This window comes from Triticum urartu, chromosome 7, assembly GCF_003073215.2.
Source record: "Triticum urartu cultivar G1812 chromosome 7, Tu2.1, whole genome shotgun sequence".
Classification (NCBI taxonomy): Eukaryota; Viridiplantae; Streptophyta; class Magnoliopsida; order Poales; family Poaceae; genus Triticum; species Triticum urartu.
In genome coordinates, this window is record NC_053028.1 from 96,237,580 (window position 1) to 96,256,852 (window position 19,273).

General features: G+C 43.7%; 1 protein-coding gene across 3 annotated transcripts; it reads left to right on the forward strand.

The window, feature by feature from the left end:
* Positions 1–2,738: 2,738 nt before the first annotated feature.
* On the forward strand, positions 2,739–8,886 carry LOC125521880 (two-component response regulator ORR22-like). Of its 3 annotated transcripts, none has more exons than XM_048686943.1 (7): positions 2,739–3,191; positions 3,257–3,468; positions 3,853–4,005; positions 4,112–4,504; positions 4,618–4,694; positions 6,963–8,000; positions 8,179–8,886. In XM_048686943.1, exons 2-7 carry the CDS (start codon positions 3,321–3,323, stop codon positions 8,212–8,214), a joined length of 1,845 nt encoding a protein of 614 aa, XP_048542900.1. In that variant the 5' UTR covers positions 2,739–3,191; positions 3,257–3,320; the 3' UTR covers positions 8,215–8,886. The 3 variants fall into 3 exon arrangements, with proteins under 3 accessions (XP_048542900.1, XP_048542901.1, XP_048542899.1); XM_048686944.1 differs by having other exon boundaries at positions 3,288–3,468; XM_048686942.1 differs by having other exon boundaries at positions 2,739–3,468.
* Positions 8,887–19,273: the final 10,387 nt, after the last annotated feature.

The window sequence follows — 19,273 nt, forward strand, 5'->3', positions numbered from 1 at the left end:
TTTTATTTATAATGACAATATTTTATTCCATTTTATACTTTTCTAACTTTATTTTGGTACTGGAGTTTTTTATTCTATTTTTCTCCTTTGTATACTTTTCTAACTTTGCGTTTTATCAAAAGACCTGACATTCTTTGAATCTTAGTTTTCTTTTTTGAAAAATATTCCTGATGTTCTTTATTTGAATTAAATATATTTTTATATGTTGCTTGGGTTGCCGTGTGTGCAAAACCACTGCTTAATTTTAAGGCTAAGATTATAGGTTTAAATATGTTAAAAACACTATTCATAAAATAAATAAATAAAAACAGCGGGATTCAACTACAAAACCGATGTCAGATTTTTTTACCATGGAAAAATCAAATGTTTATTTATGGCAATTTGTATTTGCCGGGGTAGCAAGTTTAGTTTGTAGGTATGACAAATCTGGTTCAGTTCATTTTTTTTTTGCCTGGAATTTGTCGTGCTTGTAAACATAATTTGTCATCCTCGCGCCAACATAATTTGTCATCCTCGCGCCAACATAGATTTGTCAGATTTTTAACAGTACCTCCTCTAGAAAAAGTTTTTAAACATTACTGAAACACAAACACCTTGATATCTTTTTTTTTCAACTGACACCACGATATCTTTTTTTATTGACATTTACACCACCACGATATCTTTGTACTACTACTGTCACGGTATCGCCAAGTACGACCAAGACATTTACGACTAATCGCAGAGTCTTGATAAGTTTGCAGCAGGCACGTACGTACGAACTGTGGACTTTTAAACAGTAAGACCGTGGCATATGCAACAGCAAATCAGCATGTGCGACCAGTTTAATTAGGACTATATTACTATTAAGTTCGGCAGGCAGCAGTAGGGATTCCATTATGTATTGGGCTCTGCTCGTACCACGGTAGACTAGAGTACGTTGGAAGTACCAGCTTCTGCATCGAGCTTAATTGTCCTTCCGCTTGCTGCGAAGAGATTCCCATCTTAATTAGCCGGAGATTACGTCGTAGCGTACGAGCGTGCAAGCCCCGTTCGGAAGATCCTTCTTAATTAGCGGGGGTACGTCCGATCGCTCCGCGGCGAGCAGGCGATTTATGAAAAGTTGTGATCTTTGCCTGGCGCTAGCTGATCAGCCTTTTGCTCTTCGAAAATGAATGTGGTGCATGATGATCTCTGAATCCAGTTTCCGATAGGTCTGTTCTTATAAACCGTCCAGAGTCCTTGCAGTGACACGGCCGTCCAAATCCAAATGGAATCTCCAGAGTTAAGGGCATTTTCTTCAATTTGCGGGACACAGAGTCAAGGGGTTAATTTAGTATTCTTTTTGTTCTCATTTCTAACTAGAGGCTAACGTGCGCTTCGCCACGCGGTTCTGCATTAATGGGATGTTTGTTTTTCGTCTAGCGGGTTTTTGTGGATGGTTGTCTTATTTTGTCTTTATCAGCGTTGGTTTGAGTTTTGATGGTATTTTATTTGTTTGTATATAGTGATGGATTGGTGTTAGACGGTTTTTGCTCTGAGGGGAGAGTGGAATTGTTCACTGCGTGGTTGTGATGTTCTTACATGTTTCGGCTTCGGTGTTAGTCGGTGATGCTCACTTTCTAATCATCTTAGAAGCTCCCATTCCACGTTGAAACCATGCACTCGTTGCTATAACTTCACATGGGTCGGCTCATGAAGCCCTCGCTCTCTCAACTTACAACCTGCTCCACTCACCCACTTATGAAAAGCCTGATATCCTTTTTTTATCTGAAAAAGTTTGTTAAATCAAAAGATGTTCACAGATTTTTTTAAAATCTTAAAATTTTAATTTTTTTGTAAATTAATACAATTATGGTTTTTTAAATCATACATTTCAAAAAAATATTCATAATTTTGAATAAAGTTAGGAATTTTAAAATATACACAAACTAAAAAATATTCATAATTTATAAAGTTAGGGGATTTTAAAACATACACAAACTTATAAATATTCATGAACTTTGAATATAAACGCAAGATTAGTTTGACGTTTTCAGCCAAAGTGCAGCACCATATTGTGTTGAGCACAAAATAGCACTTGGTGAGCGGAGAGCACATTCAATCTACAATTCCCCATGACCACTCGACAGTAGTATATATTCTTCCAATGCAGCGATTCGGCTCCCGAGCATGGACAGTTATAAAATCAAAAGATATAGCAAAAAATTCAAAAAAAATTGTCATGCATGATGCTCAAGTGTGTGATGCCCGTGTCAAATTTGATGGTGTTTGGACATTTCAGTAGCCCTAAGTAAAAAACAAAATTCAGGCCTGTGAGGAAGTTTTAAAAGAGCTCCTCGGATATGATGTCTGAACACCACAAATTTTGCCTGAACATCACGCATTTGAGTATTTTGGCTGACAAAAAAATCAGTTTTTTTTGGATTTTTCAAGTCTTTTTTTGGATTTACTGTTCACATAGTAAATATTCGATATTCTTCTCTCTCTCTTGCATCATCATTTTGCATTTTTGCTTTTAGTTCACGATGAATGATTAAAAAAAAGATCACCATGAGTGAAAGACAACCGTAGCAAGCAAGCTCCCCCAACTGCCATGGCATCGGAAGATTGTGGCCTGTGTGGGTCCGACGGCTCCTCTCGTAGTCTTGCATCATTTGCAAGCCTTATCAGTTGTCACTTGTCACCACTCCCACTCTGACTGACCCCTATAAATCAGCCACCAACAGTCCAAAACTTTGCTTTCCGTCGCCATCTCGCTCTGCACTGCTCGCCTCTTCCACCTCCCCAAACAACACCCTCCCCACCTCACCAAGCGTGCGTGCTGCTGCTGCTGCGGTGGTTTGGCTGCTTCCTCCTCCTCCTCCTCCTTGTCATCTTCTCCCTTTGCTTGCCTGTGTTGCTTGGCGTGGCTGAGCTGAGCTGAGAGCACGGGTAGGGCTTGCTTCCTCGCTTGGGCACCCGGAGTGTCACTGTCTGTCTCTGCGTTTCTTCTTTCCTCTGTCTCGCTTGGTCCTTTTGGCCTTTTGCTTTCCCAGCCTCTTCCCTTCCTCAATAGTGATGGAGGAGCTGCGGCGGGTTCGTTCCTGAAGGCCTCTCCTCCCATCTTGTCACCGCCGGTGTGCCGGAATCCAAATCCACCTAGAGTTTTTCCCTCTCTTGTTCCCGGAGTATTTTTCGGGTCCCCTAGCTTTCCCTTCTGTTGTGTTCAGGTGGTGTCCCCTTTCTTCTTACTCTTAATTAGCCGCCATTAGCTTCTCAGAGTTTTTGTCTTTAGGGTTAAATAGGAGTTGCTAGTTCACAAGCAGTTGTTAGGTTACTCTGAATTGGGACGATTTCGGATGCTTTTGGACGCCATGATGATGGAGGCCAGGAAGGGGTTAATGGAGAGGGACCAGTTCCCCGCCGGCATGCGGGTCCTCGCCGTCGACGATGACCCCGTGTGCCTCAAGGTTCTGGAGGTCCTCCTACGCCGCTGCCAGTATCATGGTCAGAGCCTGCTTGCACTTCATTGTGTGTATTTTTTTAAGAAACTTCATTCTGTTGCAAGTCATATTACCTGCAGCTAGTTAATTGTATTTTCACTTATCACTCATCTGATGTTACTTTATGCTGTTCCAGTCTTCCAGAGAGTTTGCATTGGTAATTACTATTGCTTAAATGCTTCTGTGGTTGCAAGAGTTCCCACTTGCAGATTGGAGAGTGTAAAAACAATCTGCCATGTTCTGAAATGCATATCACAGACATAAATTTTACAGATGTTTTAACACTCTTGCAACGCAATGCGATATATCTTAGCTATTATGCATCCTCTGCTTTCAAGTTTCAACAATTGTAAATCTGATATAAGAGCACATGCTGTCTCTTTAACAGTGACAACCACCAACCAGGCTGCTACTGCACTGAGGCTGTTAAGGGAGAACAAGGACATGTTTGATCTGGTCATCAGTGACGTCCACATGCCCGACATGGACGGCTTCAAGCTCCTCGAGCTCGTGGGGCTCGAAATGGATCTCCCTGTCATCAGTAAGCCCACAACTTCCTTTATTGATTTTTTGGTACTTTGTTGTTGAGTAATGCATGTGTTAGAATATGGATGGATGCTAATGATATACCATTCAACTCGGCGTAGTGTTATCGGTGAACGGAGAGACAAAAACTGTACTGAAGGGGATAACTCATGGTGCCTGTGACTATCTCCTAAAACCCGTTCGCATCGAAGAGCTCCGGAACGTGTGGCAGCACGTTGTGAGGAGAAAATTCTGCAACCGTGAGCCGAACAATCTTGATTTCTGCAAAGAGATCAGTTGGGACTCGTACCACCGGCTCGGCCAGGCGACCTGTGACAGGTCGTCTGACCAAAGCAACAGGGCCAGCAAGAAGAGGAAGGAGCCGCACTGCGAGGAGGAAGATGAAGGCGAGGACAACGACGATGCCTCGGCGGCGTCGAAAAAGCCGAGGGTGGTGTGGTCAGTGGAGCTGCACCGGAAGTTCGTAGCTGCCGTCAACCAGCTCGGGATCGACAGTAAGAAAGAAAAAACACCTCCCAACGTTGCCTTTTGCTTTATGTTAAATGTTCTTGCAGGCTACAGCAAACCCATTTATGCTTGTGTCCTTCTCTCTCGCTGATTGTTGCAGAGGCTGTACCTAAAAGAATACTCGAGCTTATGAACGTGGAGAAGCTCACCAGGGAAAATGTTGCGAGTCATCTGCAGGTACGCCAGCACGGCATTTACTTCCATCACCACCTTTAGCTCTAGCTATTGGATTGTTATCTCTTCCATTCATGATTCATGAGCCTGTGATGCACAGAGAGAAAACTTTTGCAGAACTTTTGATAAAATTGTCTGCAAAGTGGCCTTGTTTTCCTGTGTTAAAATTAAGAGGGCTAACAAACAACCGTTAATTGCGGAGCAAAGTAGAGCAGAGCTTAATTTGGTATTATGGCTTGGAAACAAAACATAAATGGTATTTTGGTATACATACAACTGTTATATTTAGTATAGATACAACTGTTATTTGTGCTACCCTTTTTAACAAACTAGAGGAATACCCCGCGCGTTGCTGCGAGAATTTGTATAAAATAAATACTGCGCTGAAAAATAATCTAGCTAATGTCTTTACGGTTTTTCCTGTAGCATGGTAATTTTCTTATCAACATTTTAAAAATAAATAAATGTGTATCTCTCTGAGTAAGTCCAAACTGAAGCAAAATAAAACAAAATATGATGCATGGGATATTTTCTTTCATGGAGCATCGGAGTGTGAGTTGCATGCATCAAATTTCTTTTGGGTTATTAAAGCAAACCTTGCACGTTCTGCATGCATGCTTCGGTTACTGCATGCGCTTGGTGGAGGAGCTCTCAACCTGTGTAGATCCAATGGCTATTGTAGATAGATCTTGTATATCCAATGGCTAAATTAATTTGAGTGATGTGGCGCAAGGAGAAGGCAGAGAATTCTTTATAGTGGGGGCTAGCTATTTAGGTATAGTAGATATGTTAACATGCTCTGGTGTCCATTCAAAATGAGTTCAGCTGGTCTGGAGACAAAACATATGAAAGAAACATTCTGTTCAGCTATACTGAATCTTTCAGGAAACCTGAAAAAGGAGATATCTAATGTGAATAGCAGCTTGCTCATATTATTCCTCCCCACTAGTAGATCGGATCTGACATAAATTAGTATGTACTGCTGTACAAGTTTAATGCAGTATTTCGGTAGTACAGCTGTACAAGTTCAATGTAGCATTTTGGTATGTACTGCTGTACAAGTTTAGGCCCTGTTTGATAGCAGAGTATTTTCTAAGTATTATGAGAATACTACAGTTTTTTAGATTACCATAATTTTTTTTACAACGGGCTGTTTGGTTGCCACTAAAAACTGTGATTTTAATACTGTGGTATTTACCAAACCAAGGTTTTTTCTCTGCATAAAAAAAAGACCTCTGGACCTCTTTTTTTTTTAAAACAGAGCAGCTGTAGAAAAAAAAGGGAAAGCATCGCTATCTTTTCCCTCGCTATTCGCATCAATTCCCCTTCGCTTCCATGTCATCGTTGCCACCGCCATGTTGTTGCTGGAGTTTTCTCCCTCAGCGGCAAAATTGTAGTAGGCGTCGCATGGCTTGCCGCTGCTACCTAGAGGCCATGGCATGTTTGTGCATGGTGCTGCAATAGATCGCAGCTGCCTGGATGCATGGATTTCTGCGTTCTTATGCATGATACAACCAGCCAGCTAGAGCAGCGCTGCTCTTACGCCGGTCTGGATGCAATGCCAATGGCTAGCCAGCTAACATCTAGAAAACATGCTTGTATGCAGTGCTAACAGCTAGTCAGCTAATGTTACGTCATTGTACCAAACAGGTCCTCTGTATCACGAATACTTCAAAATACTCTGTTATGTCAAAACTGTAGTATTGTGTACCTACTGACTAAATTACTGTAGTTTTCAATACTTCAGTTTTTATAATACTTTGCTATCAAACAGGGCTAGTTTGGCTACATTGTTTCAGTTTTGTAAACCAGCTAGAAGGAAAAAAAATAGAAGGAAGACACTGACACAGCCCAGTGGCTTATCTAGCCCAATGGGCCAGGGTGGGCCAGCTGTAAAATTGTTCATTGTCCACCCTCTAGATCCGCCCCTGCCGCCGTGTCCAGCTTACTAAACTATGTTTACCTCAAAAAAAAACTAAACTATGTAAACCGTGCTGTACACCTTTTTTTAATATATTTTAAAAATAAAAATGCAAAAGCTATGAAAAGTTATTAACAAGCCTACATTAAAAGTTAAGAAAATTCGTCAGATGTTAATATATACTGTAGTGCTTTTATGTAGCAGTTCCGCAAGAATTTCGATGCCAAACCAGAGAGTGGTTATCTCTGATTATAGGTCTTATTTTCTAGAACTCTTATGATTATACTATATCTCATGCATGAAACATATGCGATTGTGATCTGCGATTGACTTTATATGTGCCAATGCAGAAGTACAGGCTATACCTCAGACGGCTAAGTGCTGTGGCATCACAACAAGCCAGCATTGCTGCTGCTTTTGGAGGCAGAGACCCCTTCTTGCACATGGGAGCATTTGAAGGACTTCATAGTTATCATCAACCCTTTGGCCCTTCTGCTGCTCCTCCATCTTTCAATCCGCATGGACTGCTGAGTGGTGCTGGTGCAACAACATTTGGGCTTCAGGACCTTGCTTCTCCCAAGGGAATTCACTGTGCTGGCAACAATGGCGAAGTAAGCTTACAAGGCAATAAACACGCAGACTTGACGCAAGGCTTGACCGCATCATCATTTGGGCAGCCCCGGCTCCAGCAGGAGTGGATTCATCAAGAAACCAATGATCTGTGCTCTGTCTTTTCTGGGGGTGCTCTGGCCAACACTATGCGTGGCACATTCCAGAGAATTACAAGCAGTTCACTGCCACCAGAAGATCTTTTGGAGTGCACTCCACATATCAAAGTTGGAGCCCATCCATCAGTAGGAATACAAAATGCAAGTTCAGGATTGCTTGAAAGGTCTCAGCAGGGTGCTCTTCCAGTTGGTGATGGATTTTCTGTCGACAAGTTACCGTTGCACATCTCGTTCGATGGTGCTATCGCGACAAAGCTGGATGCTAGCTTTGTCACTGAAGAACAAGGGATGGACCAAAAGGGGATATTTTCAGAAAGAATGACTGTTGGTGTTTGCCCTTCTGAGAGCCTCATAGCAGCCAGCAGCGGCAGATGTGGAGCTAGTTCTTCTGGTAGTACAAGGCTGCTCCCTCCTCATGATACCGACAGACATTCGAAATACCTCCAGTTTGGAGTTGCAAGCAACTCTAGACATAGAATGGATGGTGGAATGAGACAAGACCAAAGACTGAACAATGGTGATTTTAGCTACGATGGTGGTGCCATTGTGCCTGAACAGACTGATGTGTATGATTTGGGAATTTCAAAGCTGCAGGGTCAGGGTGCGTTAAATTCTAGCAGCTGCAACTTTGATGGCCTTCTCAATTCCATAGTAAAAGTGGTAAGAACCTATAATATGCTTGAACTTTTATCGCTTTTTCCGCTCAAAATTTCACTGTTTCTGTTAGTCCATCTTTCCTTTCAAATCATGTGTACGGAACTAAGCCCAGTAACCTAGTAGTACAATCCTAGAATCTCAATGGTGATTTTTCTGAACCCATTTTCTGATTTCAACACAGGAGAACCGACATGTCATGACGATACTCCCCCTCTAGCAACCTCCACAGACCTGGGCAAGCCATATCCGACCTGCCAAGAGAGCCTAGCCTACGGGGGATGCCTCAGGAGGATAGATGATCGCCTTCGGAGCCAACGACCAGACCATATATCTGAACGGAGCCGTCGTGCCTAGTGTGAAAGCCCGCGGAAGGAAGAAGGGTGGACACGATCCGGGCCGGCCGGTCCCGGTCCGAGCCATCGTTTGGATCGGCCGGCTGCGGTCCGAACCAGACCGGACCGAGATCATGAAGGTCCTGATTTCAGGGACTGGACCGGCGGCGGCCAAGCCCGGGCCGGACCGAGCGGACCGGCCAACGACCATCGGCGAGGTGTGCGACGTGCGCGGGTGCTGTAGCAAGATGGGCGACATGCGAGAGAGCCGGCGGCAAGGTGGGACTCGGCGATGTGTGCGCGTTTGTTATCCATGATGAGCCTGCACATATGTTCATTAGCAGTTTTTCGTATTGCATGCAAGTAATGTAGAGCGTGTATGAGGCCACGATTTTCTGTTTGCGGGCCTTGCCGGGATTAGAGGATCAAACCTGGCGTGGAGTTCTTCCTCAAATGGCGCCATGATTTTCGGATCAAACCGTGTTTTCCTCCTATATTTGGTTTCCTGCTCGACTGAATAAAAGAAAACTGCAACGTGGGGTGATGGCCCATGATTATAGGAAGTAGGCGCTATTATATCTACTCCTTGTCTTTCAAAAAATACTTTGCCTGATTAGTCGGACTGACGTCGGAGTCCCACGCGGAATTGTCTGGAAACCCAGCGGTTCAAAGCTCGTCTCCTTCGTCGGATCGATGTCACCGCGTGGCACTACTCCGGCGGGCTGCATAGTGCCTAGCCCGACTATTTAAGACGAACGCCAGCACCGAAACCCTACCCCTCCACACTTTTCTCTGCCCGTACGTCGCAGCCGCCGCTTTCCACTCCCTGTCCGCCATCACTAGTAGGCATGCCCCCACACCGTTGGATAAGGGACTACCCATTTCTAACGCCAGAGCACCGGCTATAGCTCCTTGAGCAGATCCGGGCAAGGCGCGAAGCCTGGATCACTGAGAGACTACCTCCGGATGCAGTGGATCCAAAGGAGTTAGAGTAGGAGGAGGATGCTGAGAGGAGGATATGGGAGACGCCAGGGGCACGGATCTGCAGGTGGAGCAGCAAGCCATCATCGATTCGTTCCGCTCGGAGTCGGATGCGGAGGCCAGACGCTGTCGCCCATAGGAGATGAAGGTGCAGCATGCCGCGGAGGAGGAGTAGATGCTCGCCTACATGGATGAGGTCGAGCAGGAGGAGATGAGCTGGAGCCCTCCTACATGCCCGACACCGACGTCGTGGACATCCCCGACGACGAAGATTAGCTAGGGTAGTATGTAGTATGTGGTTTTTTTTGACATGCATTGTATGGATCTAGAGGTTAAAATATAAAAGACTCAAATGCAGAGTAGCTAATTTGAGGTATGGTCAGTCACTGTCTATGGACGTGTCCAATCATGTCGGCGGGTGTTTGAGGAATCGGATTTGTAAAGTCCGAATGTGAATGCTCTGAGTCCGCGCTCGACGATCCCGCATTTGGCAAACGGCATCCTGCCTAGATTGTCCTGTCGTGTCGCCCCGACGACCCTCGAAACCAGCGCCGCGTAGCTGGCGCCTGGCTGCCGCTGCGGCCTGCATGCCGCAGTCACAGTGCAATAACGTGCGTACGAGCTGGCTGGTCCCATACATATCACCTTGTTGGCAGGTCAGGAGGATCCGAGCAAATTGCTCCCAAGTTATTACGAGAAGTCAGGTAGTGGGTGCATACATACCCCGGCTCCCAAGGTAAAAACATCCGTCTGTACTGTATCAATGATCAGACGAATGCAGTGTATCCCGTCTACTGCGGCACGTATGGAGCATCTGCGGGTAGGAGCGGGAAGGGCGGGGTGAAAAACCACGCTGAAAGCGCCTGTATACGCGCGCGCTGCCTACTACCAGGTGTAAATGGTGGCAAGATCTCCGGTGGAGATCGCATGGTCCTCTGGATCCGATGCATATGGCGCCCGTCATCCTGCCGCCGCCATGAATGCCGGCGCAGGTAGGGCAGCCAAGGTCGTCCGAGGGGCCGACGCCGGCCGCCATTACGTACCATTCTTCGCGTCATCCATGATGTCATGTCACATCTCAATGTAGTAGGTAGAGTACGTGCACGACCGCTGCTTCATGTCGCTCCCCCAATGTCTCGTAGGAGGACACAAGTACGTGCCATAACGATGCATGCACGCCGTACGTACTGATGACATCGTTACCGTGTGCTACTTCTTTCTTACTGTACTGAAACCCTGGCCAGTGTCCAACACTTTTGAAATTCATGCATGACCAACGCTCGCTTCGTTGTATACTTGGATTCATACATCAAGAGCTTTTCTCATCATTGTGTTTTTCTGCAGGATTATCACCGTTGTTTTACAAGTACCAAAAAAGAGTACCCAATTAACAAGCAGTGCATGGACATAGTCACATAGAGAGCGAATGCTCACCCTGCCAACGATGGGAGGAAGACCAAACGGCAGGATGCCGACTTGATGATGACAATGATGAAGACTGGGGGCGGATGGGTAATATTGCAACGTTCGGCTGTTGAAGTGTTAGAGAAAAGTATTCTACACTGTGATCACACAACTTGTTCTCATATGTGTTGTTTGGTCACACAAGTTCAAAATTGAAATGACCTAGTCACATGACTGCAAAGCGAGCACACGAGGTCACGTATTATGCTATTGCTTTGCCAAGTTATGTGGCCAAACGCACCATAATATTTAGCTTGTGTGATCAAAGTACTCGCAACACAAGTTGCGTGCAGTTGTTAGTGCAATAAACTCTTAATAAGAGAAAGAAAGGAGAAGGGGAAGGAGGTGGCTTCAGTGAGTCGATCTGGAAGACGTGGAAAGAATGGATAGGTGGAGTGGCGGCGACACCGCTCAAGAGGAGGAAGACCAAGCTGCTTTGAAGAAATGTGTACGACCTGCGGCGGCAGTGGCGGATCCACAGTTGGTCATGGGTGTACATGTGAGTAAGAATTTCTAAAATATTATGTACCATTAATGAAGATGTGGGGTAATAAACCCTACACAAAAAAACCGTTGCACCACAAAACATCTCGAAAAACATAGTCAATACTTGAGCAACATGCCAATTTTCTGCAGCGATTAGTTGTGTTTCATAATATGCGTTAACAAAATCCCACGAAAGTATCTTTGTCCAGGAGAAGTGACTTAATCATCATAGACAAAGTTGAGTCACTTATTTTGAAACGGAGGGAGTACTTACTAGATGACCCGTTGCGCCTTTGACGCAAACACCAATTGAAGTGAAGAAGCCAAGAAACTTATGAACAACATATTTTATGAATGATCCACAAAGGGAAAAAAATAATAAATGCAACTGATAATTTAGGTGAACTATTTGAAGAATATTTTTGTGAATTGTCTGCAAGTCATTTTTTATTTCATATTATGTCTATATTTGCCAGCAATTCTTGGTTGTCTCTCTATACTCGGCCCGCATTGATCGTGGAATCCCCCTTTGACTTCTCAATAGAGCGTCCGACTCCCAACACTCCCCTCACCCCCACGCGGCACGACTATGTCCGGGGCATTCGAGAATGACATGTTGAAATCTGATCATAAATAACAATGACCATGACATCAGGTGAGAACCAAATGTTGCCATGCCGACCAAGGTAACACCAAACCAGACGAACTCAGCAAAAGGACCCTCACCCAAACAGACCGCGAACCAACCTCCCCAATGACTTCCTAGCCTTCCACCGACAACACCAAAAGTGGTCGGAACCCAATATTGTAAGCAAGGACCCCCACCGTCATGACGACAGATCAGGAGATGTGCCCGACATAATCCAAGCCGGCACGTGCCAACAGTCGAATAAGGCTCCAAGGTACTTCACATGGCTCCTAGTTTGATACAAGTGATGAATACGAAAATAATGAATAAAACCCGAGCTATTCAACACTTGCTAAAATTGCTACTGAGCAACAACTTGTTATGGAAATGATTAAAAAATTAATTGATAAGACTAAAGATCTATTTGTCGAGGAAATGGAACTAAATCAAACTTTTACTAATGAATTTCGAATTCTTCATTCAATGTTTGACAAACTCTCCAGTCATCATGATGCCGTGTCAGCTGATCCTGAATGGCCCACTTATGATTTCTGTTAGGACCGAGAGTATATCGACCAGAGGGGGGGGGGCTGAATGGGAGATTAAAATTTTCTTTCGAAAGCTTTGAACCTAATCCCACTCATAGCAGCGGGACAGAGTAACGAAGGAAATGGACTAAATCAATCTTCTTCGTCATAGGCATATATATATGCATTGATGAAAGCATTGACAACAGTACGAGCTTGATAAATCACAGGTTTAACTAAGATGCGAGTAATGCAACATGCAAACAGATGTAGTAGAATGAGACACAACATGGTATGTACTGATACAAAAACTATGGACAGATATCTCAAGTGAATATGAGAGATAGGGTGGTACCGAGTGAAAACAGGTGAAGACAATGAAACAGGGTGATCACAAAGTCACAAGATGATATCAGACAGAAAGAAATGATCGAGTAATCTATCGGCATAGGGCATGAACAATAACTATTGAAGGAAATGTAGTAGAGTAAATTGAACCAGTGGTGCTCAATGGCGACGAGATTTGGTAGACCAGTTCACCCTTCTGCCAAAGGGTTACGTTTGGTCGGAGGGGCTGTGACTTAACACGGAAGATAATCTCTTTTCACCTTATTATCCTTCAACGCAGAGCTGATCAGACTCACGTTGATTTCACTCGTGTTAGATCCTTATCGGTGATCTCCAAGCCTTCAGTCGACCTTCGCGAACCACAGTCACTCTTGGTTGCTGAAGATCAGGCTTGGTAAAGACAACAACTCTTCAACACTCAAAGCCGAAACCTACCCGTCTAAAGAGTGCGCAACTCTCAAGAGTAACAGGTACAAGAATTCTCACTCAGAACTACTGTGATGCTAAATCACTGTCTATGCTTGGGCTCTTGGTTTTTCTCTCGGTGGATCTTAAACTCAGATCACTCGGAGAGGGGTTGCTTAAATCAATCTTCTCAGAAATCTCAAGCGAAGCAGCCAACGGACAAAGTTGGAGCGGGGTGGCTATTTATAGCCGCAGCCTTCCCTGATGGGAAAAGACCAAATTAGACATCGGGTTCAGCCAATGGCCAAAAGACACGATTCCAACGGTCGGATCTGAGCACAATGGTAACATTTTTTGCGGAGCAAGAAATGCTAACTCCTCGGTCTGAGGCAAATCTCTCGCAGCGAAGAAGATCACAGTCTCTTGCAGGCAAGTATTTGCTCGGGGCACAAAGATATTTCCCTCTCATCTTTCATAGGTTATAGCTAAGCATCACAATAGATCTAAGCATCGAGAACCTATACTCCTCTTAATAGTACAGAGGTCCTATGAGTTGAAAGAATGAAAGAAGAGAAACCAAATGAATACTACGTCTTCACTTTGTCTTCGACTTCCATTGCTGCAGTGAATTTCTTCGGATGACAGTACCAAATCAACAACTTTGCTTCAGTAGTAAAGCTTCGAGGGGTCGATTTCTTCACATCAATCTTCCCGACTCTATTCCTTCAACAAATATAGCTCGTTCTTCTCTGCAACGCAGATATACTTCGGTGAAGTTCCTCGAACTCAGCACTGAAGACATCATTCTCTTTGGTCGTTTATGAACTCTTTCTCTCTGTATGCACTAGCAAACAAATTAGTCCATACATGTTTTTGTCAACAATCTCCAAAACACAAGGTAGGCAGATATTGTGTGACGCCCCCGATTCAATCGTACACTAATCATACACGCAAATGTGTATGATCAAGATCAGGGACTCACGGGAAGATATCACAACACAACTCTACAAATAAAATAAGTCATACAAGCATCATATTACAAGCCAGGGCCCTCGAGGGCTCGAATACAAGAGCTCGATCATAGACGAGTCAGTGGAAGCAACAATATCTGAGTACAGACATAAGTTAAACAAGTTTGCCTTAAGAAGGCTAACACAAACTGGGATACAAATCGAAAGAGGCGCATGCCTCCTGCCTGGGATCCTCCTAAACTACTCCTGGTCGTCATCTGCGGCCTGCACGTAGTAGTAGGAACCTCCTGTGTAGTAGGAGTCGTCGTCGACGGTGGCATCTGGCTCCTGGACTCCATCGTATGGTCGCAACAATCGGGTATAGGAAAGGGGGAAAAGGGGGAGCAAAGCAACCGTGAGTACTCATCCAAAGTACTCGCAAGCAAGGAGCTACACTACATATGTATGCATTGGTATCAAATGAAAAAGGGGTTTTATATGTGGACTAAACTGCAGAATGGCAGAATAAGAGGGGGATAGCTAGTCCTATCGAAGACTACGCTTCTGGTAACCTCCATCTTGCAGCAAAAGAAGAGAGTAAAAGGTAAGTTCACCAAGTAACATCGCATAGCATAATCCTAACCGATGATCCTCCCCTCGTCGCCCTGTGAGAGAGCGATCACCAGTTGTATCTGGCACTTGGCAGGGTGTGTTTTATTAAGTATCCGGTTCTAGTTGTCATAAGGTCAAGGTACAACTCCAAGTCGTCCTGTTACCGAAGATCACGGCTATTCAAATAGATTAACTTCCCTGTAGGTGTGCACCACATTTCCCAACACGCTCGATCCCCTTTGTCCGGACACACTTTTCTGGGTCATGCCCGGCCTCGGAAGATCAACACGTCGCAGCCCTACCTAGGCACAACAGAGAGGTCAGCACGCCGGTCTAAATCCTATGGCGCAGGGGTCTGGGCCCATCGCCCACTGCACACCTGCACATTGCGAACGCGGCCGGCGAGCAGACCTAGCCTCCCTTATACAAGAGCAGGCATTCTAGTCCAACCCGGCGCGCGTGATGTCTACTACACAACCTTCTTCTTGTAGACGTTGTTGGGCCTCCAAGTGCAGAGGTTTGTAGGAAAGTAGCAAATTTCCCTCAAGTGGATGACCTAAGGTTTATCAATCCGTAGGAGGCGTAGGATGAAGATGGTCTCTCTCAAGCAACCCTGCAACCAAATAACAAAGAGTCTCTTGTGTCCCCAACACACCCAATACAATGGTAAATTGTATAGATGCACTAGTTCAGCGAAGAGATGGTGATACAAGTGCAATATGCATGGTAGATAAAGGTATTTGTAATATGAAAATATAAAAACAGCAAGGTAACTAATGATAAAAGTGAGTGTAAACGGTATTGCAATGCGTTGAAACAAGGCCTAGGGTTCATACTTTCGCCAGTGTAAGTTCCCTCAACAATAATATCATAATTGGATCACATAACTATCCCTCAACATGCAACAAAGAGTCACTCCAAAGTCACTAATAGCGGAGAACGAACGAAGAGATTATGGTAGGGTACGAAACCACCTCAAAGTTATTCTTTCCAATCAATCCATTGGGCTATTCCTATAAGTGTCACAAACAGCCCTAGAGTTCGTACTAGAATAACACCTTAAGACACAAATCAACCAAAACCCTAATGTCACCTAGACACTCCAATGTCACCTCAAGTATCCATGGGTATGATTATACGATATGCGTCACACAATCTCAGATTCATCTATTCAACCAACACAAAGGACCTCAAAGAGTGCCCCAAAGTTTCTACCGGAGAATCACGACGAAAACATGTGCCAACCCCTATGCATAGGTTGATGGGCGGAACCCGCAAGTTGATCACCAAAACATACACCAAGTGAATCACGTGATATCCCATTGTCACCATAGATATCCACGGCAAGACATACATCAAGTGTTCTCAAATCTTTAAAGACTCAATCCGATAAGATTACTTCAAAGGGGAAACTCAATTCATTACAAGAGAGTAGAGGGGGAAGAAACATCATAGGGTCCAAATATAATAGCAAAGCTCGTGATACATCAAGATCGTATCATCTCAAGAACACGAGAGAGAGAGAGATCAAACACATAGCTATTGGTACATACCCTCAGCCCCGAGGGAGAACTACTCCCTCCTCGTCATGGAGAGCACCGGGATGATGAAGATGGCCACCGGAGAAGGATTGCCCCTTCCAGCAGGGTGCCAGAACGGGTCTAGATTGGTTTTCGGTGGCTACGGAGGCTTCTGGCGGCGGAACTCCCGATCTATTGTGCTCCCCGATGTTTTTAGGGTATATGGAGATATATAGGCGGAAGAAGTACGTCAGGGGGGCCACGAGGGGCCCACAAGGGTGGAGGGCGCGCTCAGGGGGGTGGGCGCGCCCCTGCCTCGTGGCCTCCTCGCAGGTCCCCCGACGTGCACTCCAAGTCTTCTAGGCTTCTTTCCTTTGAAAAATGAGTTCCGTGAAGTTTCAGGTCAATTGGACTCCGTTTGATTTTCCTTTTCTTCGAAACCCTAAAACAGGGTAAAAACAGAAACTGGCACTGGGCTCTGGGTTAATAGGTTAGTCCCAAAAATGATATAAAACTGTATCATAAAGCCCATAAACATTCAAAACAGTAGATAATATATCATGGATCAATAAAAAATTATAGATACGTTGGAGACGTATCAGCATCCCCAAGCTTAATTCCTGCTCGTTCTCGAGTAGGTAAATGATAAAAGAAAGAATTTTTGATGTGGGATGCTAGTTGGCATAATTTCAATGTAATTCTTCTTAATTGTGGTATGAATATTCAGATTCGAAAGATTCAAGACAAAAGTTCATATTGACATAAAAATAATAATACTTCAAGCATACTAACTAAGCAATCATGTCTTCTCAAAATAACATGGCCAAAGAAAGTTCATCCCTACAAAATTATATAGTTTAGTCATGTTTCATTTTCATCACACAAGAATGCTCTCATCATGCACAACCCCGATGACAAGCCAAGCAATTGTTTCATACTTTAGTAATCTCAATCCTATAAACTTTCACGCAATATATGAGCGCGAGCCATGGACATAGCACTATGGGTGGAATAGAATATAATGAGGGGGGTTATGTGGAGAAAAAAAGAGGAGAAAGTCTCACATCAACGAGGCAAATCAATGGGCTATGGAGATGCCCACCGATGATGTTAATGCAAGGAGTAGGGATTGCCATGCAACGGATGCACTAGAGCTATAAATGTATGAAAGCTCAACAAAAGAAACTAGTGGGTGTGCATCCAACTTGCTTTCTCACGAAGACCTAGGGCACTTGAGGAGGCCCATTGTTGGAATATACAAGCCAAGTTCTATAATGAAACATTTCCACTAGTATATGAAAGTGATAACATGAGAGACTCCCTACTATGAAGATCATGGTGCTACTTTGAAGCACAAGTGTGGTAAAAGGATAGTAACATTGTCCCTTCTCTCTTTTTCTCTCATTTTTTGGGCCTTTTCTTTTTTTGGCCTTTTTTTGGGCCTTCTCTTTTTATGGCCTTTCTCCTTCTTTATATTCCTCACTTGGGACAATGCTCTAATAATGATGATCATCACACTTCTATTTATTTACAACTCAATGATTACAACTCGATATTAGAACAAAGATGACTCTATATGAATGCCTCCAGCGGTGTACCGGGATATGCGATGAACCAAGAGTGACATGTATGAAAGAATTATGAACGGTGGCTTTGCCACAAATACTATGTCAACTACATGATCATGCTAAGCAATATGACAATGATGAATGTCTCATGATGGACAGAATGATGGAAAGTTGCATGGCAATATATCTCGGAATGGCTATGGAAATGTCATAATAGGTAGGTATGGTGGCTGTTTTGAGGAAGATATAAGGAGGTTTATGTGTGAAAGAGCATATCATATCACGGGGTTTGGATGCACCGGCAAAGTTTGCGCCAACTCTCAATGTGAGAAAGGGCAATGCACGGTACCGAAGAGGCTAGCAAGGATGGAAGGGTGAGAGTGCGTATAATCCATGGACTCAACATTAGTCATAAAGAACTCACATAATTATTGCAAAAATCTACAAGTCATCAAAAACCTCAGCACTACGCACATGCTCCTAGGGGGATAGATTGATAGGAAAAGACCATCGCTCGTCCCCGACCGCCACTCATAAGGAAGACAATCAAATAACACCTCATGTTTAAAATTTGTTACACAATGTTTACCATATGTGCATGCTACGGGACTTGCAGACTTCAACGCAAGTTTTTCTCAATTTCACAACTACTCAACTAGCACGACTTTTATATTATTACCTCCATATATCAAAACAATCATCAAACATCAAACTTCTCTTAGTATTCAACACACTCATAAGAAAGTTTTATTATTAATCTTGCATACCAAGCATATTAGGATTTTAAGCAAATTACCATGCTATTAAGACTCTCAAAATAATATAAGTGAAGCATGAGATTTCATCTATTTCTTCAAAATAAAACTACCACCATGCTCTAAAAGATATAAGTGAAGCACTAGAGCAAATGACAAACTACTCTGAAAGATATAAGTGAAGATCAATGAGTAGTCGAATAATTATGCAACTATGTGAAGACTCTAACATTTAATAATTTCAGATCTTGGTATTTCATTCAAACAGCAAGCAAAACTAAAGAAAATAAAATGACATTCTAAGAATGGCAAACATCATGTGAAGAAGCAAAAACTTAGGATCAACCGATACTAACCGATAGTTGTTGAAGAAGAAAGGTGGGATGCCAACCGGGGCATCCCCAAGCTTAGACGCTTGAGACTTCTTGAAATATTATCTTGGGTTGCCTTGGGCATCCCCAATCTTGAGCTTTTGTGTCTCCTTAATTCCTCTCATATCACGGTCTCCCTAAATCTCAAAAGCTTCATCCACACAAAACTCAACAAGGACTCATGAGATAAGTTAGTATAAACCATTGCAAAAACCTTATCATACTCTACTGTAGCAAATCACTAAAATTATTATTCAACATTTCATACTAAATGCCTTTGCATATTTAATAGTCCTATCCTCAAATAGAATCATTAAAGAAGCAAACAT